Source organism: Typopeltis vanoorti, chromosome 3, assembly GCF_054136105.1.
Source record: "Typopeltis vanoorti isolate ZY-2024b chromosome 3, IOZ_Tvanoo_1.0, whole genome shotgun sequence".
In the NCBI taxonomy this organism is placed as follows: Eukaryota; Metazoa; Arthropoda; class Arachnida; order Uropygi; family Thelyphonidae; genus Typopeltis; species Typopeltis vanoorti.
This window is the reverse complement of record NC_143551.1, coordinates 35,083,490-35,096,902: the sequence shown is the minus strand read 5'-3', so window position 1 is coordinate 35,096,902 and position 13,413 is coordinate 35,083,490. Positions and strand designations below refer to the sequence as shown.

Genomic DNA, 13,413 nt, shown 5'->3' with positions numbered 1-13,413 from the left:
AATCCCAAGAATTTGGGGGTCTCTAGTGCTACTGGAATAATTCTTTGTCCTATTCTTAAATCAGGATCTGGGTAGGATATGTTTTCAGCAGAAGTGTACACAGACAATTTTTTCTGCTGAAAACCTGAAGCTATTACTAATAGCATATGAAGAGACATGACTGATTGCTTGTTGAAGTTGTCTTTCAGTTACTCTCATATTGCAGATGTGACATTAAATTGTAAAATCATTGAGTAAAGAGCATTGCCTACTGTGGGAGGAAGCTATTCCATGATTAAATTAGCTTTGATAGCAAAGAGTGTCACAATTAAGAGACCTTGAAGAGCACCTTAATATGACTGAAATAATGTGCTTCCTACTCAGACTTGAAAGATCCTGCTTGATAGAAAGTTTTTAATAAAAACAAGGTGTCCCCTTGAACCAAGATTAAAGAGGTCTTTAGTCTTGGTTCGAGGGAACACCACATCTTCAGGCTATGTCATAACCTTTTTTTATGTAAGAGAAGACTGAAACCAGATGTTCTTATTTCAGGAAAGTTTCTCAACAGACCAAATGGTCCAGTGTTGATTGTGTTTACAAAAGCTACATTTTATGTTGAAACAAGCGTCTGTTTGTTGCTTTCTAAATACCTTGCATTTAAGATTTTTTTTTCTTACAAAGACAGCTAGTCAGATTAATAGGATTATAATTCAAATACAAACTTATTTATTAATTACTGACCATTTACGAAAAACAAAACTACATTAGAGCCTACCAGTTTCGCCAGCAAACTGCCTAGCTTTTTCAAGGCGTTTACGGAAACATAAAAACTAGTAAATGCAAATTGAAAGGAATATAAAAAACGTAAACCAACTAGTAGCTAAGGTTACACGTTCGCATGACAGAGAGGACTTATTGTTCTTATTCATTATCACGCATGCGTGTTTGTTGTAAACATGTAATGTGATTACTGGTTAGCTGTAGTTCAGATTGATTTAGAGAGAGGATCAGGTTTTTCCACAAACTGTTTAGGATTGCACCCTGATTTCTGTTGAGGTTTCCACCAATTATTAACACTATTGTGGCTTCCTTGAATAAACAATGTCTGTAGTCGTCATCCAGATATGGCATGGAGCTGTTTTGCCACTCTATCGTGTGGTTAGATGTACAGAAATGATGTGCTAAGCTGGAAGAGATACTTCTGTTGTGGTTTACATCACCAACATGTTCTTTTGTCTGATTTCTAAACTCTATGAAGTTTGTCCGATGTAGGCAAGACTGCAGGAGCAAGGAATGTATATACTCCTGGATATTTGTAGAAAGGCACCTTATCTTTTGGGGATCCTAAAACTTGTCTGATGCTGGTGGTTGGTTTGAAGACCGCTCTTGATGTTGTAGGCACTTAGTATTCTGGCTATTTGATAAGAAACTGACTTGATGAAAGGGATCACTACAGTAGAAATGTGCTGGGAGCGTGATTCTTCCTGTCTGGGGTTGTCACCATATAGATATTTTTTGATGATGTTTTGAGGATATCCATTTTGTGATAATGTGTTGGCTATTAGTGAGAGTTCAGTCTGTGTATCCTCCTCTTCTGATATAAACTTTCTGGCCCTATATTTCAACATGTGGATAATGCTCAGTTTGTGTGTCTTGTGATGGTTTGAAGTATAATGAAGATATCTTCCAGTATCTGTGGGCTTTTTGTAAATAGATAATTTGACACTATTTGATTGTTTCTTTATCAAGATGTCTAAAAATGCAGTTGGTTGTTCTTTTCCACTTCCAGAGTGAATTTTATCTTATGTATTGAGTTGATTTTATCCACAAACGATTTTAGGTTTTCTAAGCTGTCTTGCTATATGATGAAGATATTGTCAACATATCTCCACCATGTAGATGGTCTAGGGGATATTGTGGAGAAACTTTCTTTTTCAAGTTTTTCCATTGCTAGGCCTTCTAATTGTTGGTATATGGTGTTGAAGAAATTAGATTGAAGGCATTGTCTAAACATCTGTGTGATGTCTAGAGGAAAGAGATCTTGGATGATGTTTATTACCTCTTCTACTGGTGCATTGGTGAAAAGGGATACAACATCTAGACTGGCTAACATGTCTGTTGGTGCAGTCTTAATGGCTTGGAGTTTATTTACAAAATGTTGACTATTCTTGATATAGGATTCTGTTGATCTCTCTAAATCCATCACAAGACACTATCCACATGTTGAAATATAGGGCCAGAAAGTTTATATCAGAAGAGGAGGATTTGCACAAACAGTCACACCATCATCCAGCTCAACAGTATGGTATCCTAAAAACATCAACTCACAGAGCTAGAGCTATTTGTTCTAATGACAATGCTCTTACTGCTGAGCTCACTCACTTACATCATGCCTGCTTAGCCAATGTCTATAATCCCCGTAGGATAGAAAAAACACTAAATGCTCCCAAAAATTCCCTTCATTGCCTAACAAACAAGACTACAGCAAAACTGTTACCATACATTCAAGGCACATATGGAAAGATACCTAGAGTTCTTAATAAATATCAGCTACACACTATTTAAACCTCAGGTCAAATTGGCAACTCTCATCCAATTCACCTAAGGACAAACTCTCTTCTTTATCACATCCAGGAGTTTATGAAGTGCCCCCCATGTTCTTGTGACTGGGCTTACTATGGATAGACAGGAAGACCTGTTTACAATCTGACTTGGTGAACATGAAAGAATACATCTGGCACTATCGTTATGGCATGTCGGGACCATGCCTTGGATACTCCTTCACACATGATCAGTTGAAAGAAAACAACAAAAGTGTTACACAGAAGTCATTATAAGTCAGTGAGATTGTTTTTGGAATCAACATGAGCTTTAAAACATATTCCAAATCTCAACAAGTATGGCTGTATAAATTTACCAAAAATCTAATTACTACTTGTTTTCTTCTTTTTCAACATAGATGGCCCTAATTAGGACTTTAGTTCCTTGTATTGTCTGTTACAGTTTTTTTAAACTAGTTCCACTGTTATACCAAATCGTTATTGTTCCATGTACTGTGACAAACTGTTTTTGTGCTCTGAAAATGCTGGCTATAATACCAGCAAAATATCAGCAAATAAGTTAATAAATATTAATTATTTTCTTATCATTCTGTGTTGTCATCATGTACTACGAACATATAAGCCTTTCCATGAGTTGTTCAAAAAAATCATTTGTAATATAATTTGCATTACTCCTACACTTGAAAATAGTGTATATGGATCCTAAAAGTCTAGACAAGAGGAAAGTACATAGGTTAGGCTCAGTGAGCAAGTAGCTTGCCTTTACAGATATCTAGTTAATGCCTTGATAGGGTAGTTAATCCTGTCTGTAAGATGTTCTGTCTTGCAGGATGAAAATCCTAAGTTTCTGGAAGAGAAAAATCCCCTTGATACCTCCAAATGAAACAGCTAATTTGCCTTCCATTGATAAGCTCTTATAGAGATTCTCTTGTGTTCTAGATAGATTCACACCTAATGAAAGTACATCATTGTTACTAACACAACTTTGTTTACTTGTAAGCATATACTTAACTGCAAAAATAATTAATTAAAAAAAAAAAAGCCATGTTTAATTTTTGGAATTATATTTTTTTATGTGGTTCTCACTTTTGTTGGTTATTGACTTATAGTTCATTAATCTGATATGGATGCATACACATTCATCATCGTGCTTGATAATCAGTTTCGGGGATAATTAAATTGTTACTAGGAGAATTATTAATCCAATATTTCATCTTGGTCACCATAGCATCTTCATAGGAACAAAAATAATACATTATATGGTATGTATATATACATACCATCAGGAAAGTAAACACACACTGAGCATCAAATTCGGTATTCTGCATTCATAACTGGTGTCCTCTGTTACGTCGTGGTTTTTCTTTAAATCTATGTTACTATTATTCCCTCTTGTGCCAACTAAGAATGAGATCTCCAGTTTATCTCTCTGGTGCAGTCTCCTTTTCGAACCCTGACAAATTTGTTTGTTCCAGCTGTGCCAGTCAGAGTCCTAGGACAGAAGAATTCTTGCTCAGAGAAACTTTTCCAGAGTTATATCAGCTACCTAAATTCGTTAAATATACAGGGTGTTCGGGATAAATTTGACAGTTTCGTAAGGAAAAAGAAAATCTTCTTTGTATCTATTAAATTTAATGAATTGACAAAAAAACATTACAGGCAGAGTTAATTACAATACTATCAACAAGATTTACTCAAAATAACCACCATTAGCATCGATCACAGCTTCAATTCTGCTTCGGAACCTCGAACAAGCTGATGCTACAGTCTCCCTGGGAAGGGCCGCAAAAACTGTTTTAATTTTATCCATTAACTGGGCTTTTGTATTACTGGAAGTGCGATTGGTGTCTTTTTCAACTGCGCCCCATACAAAATAATCCATGGGGTTAAGGTCTGGGGAGTTTGGAGGCCAAACATTTGGACTGGTGAAGTCGTAGAAATTTTCAGACAACCATTTTTGACTTTTCCCAGAGGTATGGCAAGGGGCCGAATCCTGCTGCCATACATACGGCCTACCATTGGCTACCCTTGTTATCCAGGGCTTGACTACAGTTAGCAACTCCACGAACAAAGCCCGAATTCCAATGCCAGGGTTCTTCAACACCTGTTCCTGCAGATTTGCGAGGAATTCTGCTGTACGAACGCAATCAGATCGTCTGCTAGGGATCTTTCTTCTTGCTACATCCTCGTAGTCACCATTGCAAGTCTCTAGTTCATGCCTGATTGTTTTTACTGTATTCAGGGAGCATTGGGCAGCAGTCGTAATATCCTTATTTTGATGGCGGGCACAAATCATCATGATACAAGTTATTCTCTTCCATGATTCAGGTGGGTTCCAGCTATCCATCCTTTCTGACATCTTGTATATGAATGAAGAAGGGTCCAAACTTTTAAATGAAGAGAAGTGTGTGTTAATACATGTAACTTACGGAAAAATATAATTAATTATAAATATGTCAAATTTATCCCGAACACCCTGTATATAGCGTCTGTAGAGATCTCAGTTTGAAGTCATGGCCCTGTCCTTTCTAATTATTCTATACCTTCCCTTATGCATAGGTTCAAACTTTTATGAGTGGTAAATTAGTCTCATGCTCAAGCAAAACTCAGGCTTACATAGTAAAACATGTTTATTAAAGATCTAATGAGTTTACAATTAGGTTTAAGCATGTCAAAAGCTTATCACAATATCTATACTAAATCAACTGACAATCATAAATGAACACTCTAGTTAATGGACATGTAACTCATATCCTCTGGTCAATTAAAACACACTTAGCATGGGAAAATACAAGTTTGCAATTTTAACTTCAAATGCTAACACGTTGATGATGATGCTAACACAGACCCCACCACATTAATTAGGTCTCACACAAGAACTTAAGTCCTCCGATTACCAGTCCAATGGAGCTAACAAGTTACAATGCGTATAAGTCATTCAAAAAGTTCTCTAGGCAATTTTCCATTTTTCTTCCAACTAGAAATTGGTTCACCCTTTTCCTCTAATGCTAATTGTTAATAAAATAAGAAAATTCTGTACATTACCACCGCCGCATGAGGTTACCGTGTCCTCTTTATCCGTCCTTTACTGTTAGATACTATACTGCTTCAGTGGGTTGCATCCACGTGGAGGTCACTTCTGGCGAAACTGCACTCTACTGGGCAACGCTCGTCTTGCTGGTCACTATCATCTGACTGTCCATCTCCCTGGAGGAACTTTCCATTGTCTCATTCCAGTAGCACTTCTGCCGATGGCCCGAGCCGGTGGATGCTGTCATCTCGCGTACAGCTTGCCCGATACTCGCCAGTCAGCAATGGGGAGAAACTTGCCATTCAGACCCATGTTGCATTGTCAGCAACGTGGGTCCGAATGAAAACAGGAACAGAGAAAACGGGGGTTGAAACCTGCACGAACCCGAATTTATTATCTCTTGTTGCGCCCTCTTTTCATTGCAGAAGTTTTCTCACACCACCTTCCTATTGGAATTAAGTTGTTTAGTCACATCTCTTCTCCTCAAGAGTACTCTTTTCGGGGATTGTCTTCGCTTTGAGCATTACACTTATCGTGGGTAACTCGCACGCAACCTTTGGACTTTTGTTTGCATTGACATACATTTGTCATAGAATATTTTTTTCTTACTAGTGTTTGCAAACAACAATATTTCTATCTAGATAGACAAATTCCTCCTTTTTTTGTTCTTCATTTTAAGGTAATTCAATTATGTTCTCTATTAACAATTTGTTTCTTTACTAACAGTACAAGTATTTCTTGGTTATTATTGTATTCTTGTTAAATCTTGAATGAATGATCCTTTTGATGAAAAGGTCCTTATTCAAGATCTAACACCTCAATGGGTGCAGTGATAGAATCTTGCTGAAGGTCTCGAGTTGATTATCTCCCAGATTTTTGATCATGAGGCAGCCAAATTTGTTAATAATTGGAGAATGCTGTAGTACTGTGGTGAATTTTAGAAATAATCTTCATATAATGCAAGATAGCTTCAAATGTTCTGTCTTCTGCATCTGTTCTTTTACTATCATTAGCAAAATCACTCTCTTCATACTTGTTCTCTCTCTCTCTCTCTCTCTCTCTCTCTCTCTACACTCATCATCATATTCTTGATATGCACCCACAGTGGATGTAGAGGATATCATCATAGTACTATGTGAAAAGGTTATTATATCCTTACTAACTTCCTATTGACAATTATCCTCCAAATTAATCTATCAGGACTCTAATATTGTCAGATATTATTTAGGTCTTCTAAGGCACTTCTTAATGTATCTATTCCTAGATCTTAGTTTTCCTATGGGTCTTTTTCCTGCTATCCTAGCATAAAAACATGTGCCTTACTAACCTTTTCTCACTGATTCAGTTTGAGTGACCAATACCACCTGAGATCTAATATCCTTTTTTTTTACATAGTCTCTAGTATTTGATCAAGTGTTTCGTTTCTAACCCAGCTCTCAAATCCATAAATTAAAATTGGTTTGAACACTGTCATATATACAGCTAGTTTAGCATTTTGACTGTTTTCTCTCATATTTGATATAAATTTATTTATTGACTTCCTACCATACCAGCTTTGCTAATTCTGTAGTCTGTTTCATATTTAATTTGCCATTTTCACTAAAAATGGTGCCTAAATTGCTGAAATGTTTTACTTGTTCTATAGATTCTTAATTCAGATGCAGTTGATGTTTTCAATGTTTCTTCCTATTTTCATTGTCTGTCTTTTTATTGCTGATTTTACTTACTTTTATAATAACAGAATTAACTCACTTAAAATATTCTTTATTAGTAGAATTTTCACCTGATTATCACAGACATCATCAGTACAAGTAAAAAGGCTAATTAAACAATAACTGATATATCCTTTATATTTACAATAACTGTTTAATTAGCCTTTGTACCTGTATTGATGATGCCTGTGTTAGTAAGATACTCAGGTGAAAATTCTACTAATAAAGAAAGTTTTACGTGAGTTAATTCCAATATTATAATAGTAAGTAATATGCCTACTCATGATATTTCCTTACTAAACTTATTGCTGATTTTCATACAAAATTTAATTCAGCAGTTATTCAATTTAGTCAGTCCCTGACTAAATTGAATCCTGCAGACATGTAGTGTATTTATTTAAGACTATAACACTATTTGCATAAAGTAAAAAGTTCAGATTAACATCCCACTTGTGACATTTAGGTTTCATGCCACTTTCCTTCATATTGTGATCCATATAGATGTAAACATCTTGTCTCACACTTGATTTAACATCAAACCATCTTCCTCTATCTCCTTTGGTTCTAAGTCTGACTCGCAACTCAAATATAGACTACGTGGGTAGTCTGAAAAGTTCTGGGCCTCAACCATAAATGGCTACACTATCGGCAAGATTTTTTTTTTACTAACTTGGTACAACCATCATAAGCATCGATGTGAAATTGCAAGTCATTCTATCAAGTAATTTTTTTATACAGCTACCAGAAGCCAAAGTATTCTCTGTATCCTTTGAAATGGATGAAATTGAGTATTGTGTGGTTATAAAATTCTTTGTAAAAGAAGGTTTAATGCCAAAAGAAGTTCATTCGAAGTTCATAAAAATTTATGGGTACTCTTCCCCTTCACTTTCAACAATTAAGAAATGGACTGCCGAGTTCAAACACAGCCTTAAAGATTATCCACGTGAAGAATATCCAAAATGTGTAACAACACCAGAAATCATTGATCAGTGCGTGATATGGTATTGGATGACCGGCGAGTCAAAGTGTGTGAAATTGCTGAGACTGTAGGCATTTCAAAAGAACATGTAGGATACATTTTGCATGAAGAATTGCAAATTAAAAAGCTTTGTGCAAGATGGGTGCCACGCAGATCAAAAATGCACTCGTATGAAAATCTCTGAACAGTGCGTGTAGCATTTTAATAAGAATAAAACTGTATGTCAAGATTTTTTACTATGGATGAGACTTGGATTCACCTTTGCACACCAGAATTCAAACAGCAGTCAAAACAGTGGACAGAAGCCGGTTATTCAGCGCCAGAGAAGACAAGGTCATGGCATTGGTGTTTTGGGATGCTAAAGACATTTTGTTTATTAATTATCTTGAAATGGGTAAAACAATAAGCGCGGAATATTATTCCGATCTTTTTCCACAAATTTTTTTACGTGAGAAAAGATCATTCTCTCACATGAATGAACTGGTCTTTTCTCACAAATTTTTTCGTGAGAAAAGACCAGTTTGCAGAAGGAAAAAATCATCTTTCATCAGGACAATGCACCTGCCCACTAAGATGTTTTGGCAATGGGAAAATTAAGGGATCTGCACTATGAATTGCTGGAACATCCACCCTATTCCCCAGATTTGGCTCCCTCTGACTTCTTATCTCTTCCCAAAACTAAAAATCTTCCTCGCTGGTCAGCGTTTTTCTTCGAATCAAGGGGTAATTACAGGTGTAGAGGGGTATTTTGCAGATCTTACCGAGAACCACTACAGGGATGAGATAATGGGCTGGAGCATCGCTGGAATAAATGTATTATTCTTAATGGAAATTATGTTAAAAAATAAAAATAATTTTGATTTATAAAATTTATTTTTGCATTGTTAGACCGAGAATCTTTCAGACCAATTTCCTATGTAATGCTTGATATAATGTCCCGCTTACGCTCTATCATTATAGATTTTTTAATAGCTTTCTGTTGGCACTTTGTCAAGTGCTTTTTCCAGATCTACAAAACTCAAATGCAAATTCCCATGATTTTTAAACTGTCTTAAAATGAAAATCTGATCCTTACAACCTCTTATATTAATTTGTAATAAAATAACACAACTGAAAGCCACCCTAACAAAGATAGAAGAAATCTTTACACAGTACAGCCTAAAAATTAATTATAAGAAAACAAAATTATTAATTACAAGTAAAGCAAATCCAATGAAAATAAACCTGGAAATAAATAATAACCTATTACAACAGGTATCCTCTTTTAAATATCTTGGAAGTCATATCACGATGGAAGAAACCAATCAGATATTAAAGCACGAATAATCCTAGCCAAAAAAGCATTCTATAACAGAAGAAACATTTTTACCAGTAAAAGACTTAGCATCCAGCTCAAAAAAAGCCTAGTGAAAAGATGCATATGGAGCATTGCATTATATGGTTGTGAGGCCTGGACTCTAACAAAACGAGACATGAAAAAATTGGAGGCATTTGAAATTTGGTGCTGGAGAAAGATGATGAAAATTAGTTGGACAGAAAAGAAAAGTAATGAAGAAGTTCTGAATATAGTTCATGAAGAGCGGTCATTAATGAAACACATCGATAAGAGAAGAAAAAGCCTAATTGGACACCATTTGAGGCATGGGGGACTGATTACAGAAATAATGTAGGGAACTGTAGAAGGAAAGAGGCCACAAGGCAGACCAAGAATTTCATATATAAATAACATAATGATGCTAACTGGCAGTAAGAGTTATGAAGAGATAAAAAGGAGGTCACAAGACAGAATGTGATGTACCGCTATATTTACCAATTTTCGGATTGATGCACCAAAGAAGAAGAAGACAACCTCTATTTGGACTGAATCCAGCTTCTTCTTCCACAATTTTTATAGACCTTTTTTTCAAGTATACTTGCATAAATCTTACCAGGAACACTCAGTAGGATAATTTCTTTCTAATTCTCACATTCAGTTTGATTTCTGTTTTTTTATAGATGAGAGCTCTACTCCAATCATCTCAAATTCAACCCTGTGACTGTGCTTTCTGAATTATGAATTGTATCCACCATAAAACTTTATTTGAGAATTTCTGGTGGAATATCATTTAGTCCAACTGCTTTTATACATGTTGGGTTTTTGTTGCCTCTTTTTCTAACTTAACGATTGATATGTATATCAATTCATCTCAAATGTTTTCTATAATTGTGCTGTCACTGCTTACTTTTTTTTTTTATATGAAATAGGAGTAATTACTTTCAAAGTAATTAATCATAGTTCTGTGGAAGATAGAGAGAGGAACATCCATGGATGTTGAATTCGTGTGCAGTTAAGGAAGGGGTGAGAGCTAAATTTTTCTCTCATGGAACCATGATTGAGTGGAACAGTTTGCCTGTTGAATTAGTAAATGCATGTATTGTGAATGAGTTTCAGTGGGTGATATATGGCCTCCCTCAATGATTCACTTGACTACCTCGGGTTTGATGATAATATTCTATTCCTATATTGTCCTCTCAACTAAATCTCCTGCCTATAATTCTTACTCATGCTTTTGGCTCATCTTACCAAAGGGGGGAAACTCGTTGTACTAATTTCAGATGCTTCTTTCATTAGTATACATAAATTATAGTATTTCCTCAGCCATAGCCAAGTTAGCCAGTCTTGGGTGTGGACAGCAGGGTTTCCCCCCCAGTTTATCTGGGGTTTTTTATCCCACAAGTAGGCAAACCGGCCCAATGAGCACACTGATCTACAGCCATAAATATTTACCCCCCCCATGAGGGGGCTCAACTCGCCCCAATAGGGACGGGGAAGAAAAGGGAGGGAACTCCATACGAATAAATAAAATAAATAGTATTTCCTTGGACTCGCAACCAGTTTTACATTCTAGATCATTCTCTCACCTCAAGAGTGCATGCACACACTCAACTGTAATTCAAATTCCCTTAAAAACTCTAATTTCTCAGTTCCAAACTCTTATTCAACAACAATTTTCATGCACTTAACTCCAAATCCTTTCAAAGGCCAGCTATTACTCATGCATAAATCATTTCATCAATCAAATGCCTTCCATTCAGGAATTTTCTATACTTTCTTTATTGTTGAATACTATAGCTGCTGCTTCCTTTCACTGATTACTGTTGCTCAAACATAGCATTTTATATCATTTATCTCACCTGTTTCTTTTCTATTTTGATAATTTTTCAATTGGTCAGCTTGCTCTGCATCTTTCCCATTAATGTGCCTATCATATTCTTTTGAGATTGAGTCCCAGTAGCTGATTTTAGATTTCAGTATAATAATACTCATTACTCAAAGATATGTAATTATAGGTTATATTCTAGTTACCAGTCCAAACCTCCTTATTTTGATTCTGTGTGGATGACATTCGTTTATGTTGAAAGAAATCTTAATACATACGCAATTGTTTATCTGGTTTGTTGAATGTGATAAATAATGTCTTTCTTATGTTTTAGACTGTGAAATTACAACAACAGAGGTTAAATGACATGAAAAAAACTCTACAGAGGGAATTTAAAGTTTATACTGGACAAGATGGCCTACAACCAATTGATCTAAATGAGAGTATGCAACCAGCAGAACTTAAAATTGTTCAAAGTTTTACTCAGGGAAGAGATAATCTATCATCTAGGAACTGTCATAATTCAGAGTGCATTAGTGAAGAAGACATAAACTTTAAATATTTAAAGCATGTTGTCTTCAAATTTATGACAAGTAAAGAGTATGAGGTGAGTGATAATGTTTAAAACTCAGAAAAAATTTTAAGTTCATTATTTACTCAACTATTTAGACTTTATGTGCCAATCAAACTCTTTATAATAAGATGATTTAATAGAATTAATACAACATATACAAATAATTAAACATCTAGTTTAATCAATCCTATATTTTGTTCTGTCACTGAGACATCATCAGGGAAACAACATTAAAATTGCAAAAATGCATACAAAATAGGGGAACACATGGGGTCATATGGGTGGCCCCATAAGTACCTCCCCATATAGGTACTGTTGGATAGGAAACCTAAGAATTAAAGTTTCCCAAATCTTGGAAAGTTTAATACAACCACATTTATTAAGATTAGCTTTGTTTTTTTAATTTCCTGCTGAATCTAAAAAAAGTCTCTCAAGTTTGTTTTTGTATTTGTGACAAAGCACATTATTCTTACGTTTGACTCTGTGCAAAGTATCCAAGGCATAGTCAGCTAGACCTTACTGAATATACTTATGGCAGCAGATGTATTTTTTATGTTCTTCTGTACAGATGTTAGCTGATTTCCCAGTTTGACCATAATATGATAAGTTGCAAGAACAAGGAACTTTGTGAACACCTGGAGTAGAGAGAGGAGGTAGAGTATCTTTGGGAGAGCAGGTGAGGTTTGAATGTTTGCAGTACAGTGATTATACTGTTTTTTAGAGTTTTGGCTATATTTTCTGAGATGCCTGGTATATAAGGAACAACAATAGCATTCATATAGTCTGCATGTTGAGAGGGATGTAAAGAACAATTAATTTGTTGATCTTTTTGCATTGTAACCATTGGACAAGAAGGTCTGGCAAATAAAGAAGAGTTCAGCCTATGTAGAACAGAAATTGGAAACTCTGCTGACAAGGGTTTTGATAACACCATATTGTTGCAAGGGGGCAAGGAGATTATGGTAAAGTTAGTGTATGTGTCTACCTGTGTGGGTGGGTTTTCTGTAAATTGAGAAAGAAAGGGTGCTGTTGGGAAGATGAGTGATTAGAGTATCTTGAAATGACAGGCTATTATTGTTTTCTTTTTCTATAGTGAGCTGGATTCTGGGACACTGTCTGTTGAGATGGAAGAGGAAGGTGTCCAATGTATCTGAGCCTTGTGACACATCATCAATGTAACTTAACCAGATAGAAGTTTTGAGAATGGCAAGAGCCTGTTTTTCAAAATACTCTATATAATAATTAGCTGGTAGAGTAGGCATAGCTGTATCCTTAATTTGTTTATAAATGATATCTTTCCAAGTGAAGTAGCCGGAATGAATGGTAAAATTAAAAATATCAGTGATACCAAGAGAGAAATCAAATGGAAGAAAACTACTTCACCACAACAAATACAAACTTGAAAGAAATGTTTTAGAATCAGCAACAAATTTAATA

General features: G+C 35.4%; 1 protein-coding gene across 3 annotated transcripts in view; it reads left to right on the top strand.

Moving 5' to 3' along the window:
• The window catches only part of Golgin97 (Golgin 97), a 288,071-nt gene that overhangs the window by 251,906 nt on the left and 22,752 nt on the right, over nucleotides 1-13,413 (top strand). For all 3 annotated transcript variants that reach the window (XM_090415540.1, XM_090415539.1, XM_090415538.1), the window contains one exon: nucleotides 11,737-12,009. In XM_090415540.1, the coding sequence (XP_090271666.1) occupies nucleotides 11,737-12,009 (273 nt within the window). The remainder of the gene's footprint in view (nucleotides 1-11,736; nucleotides 12,010-13,413) is intronic.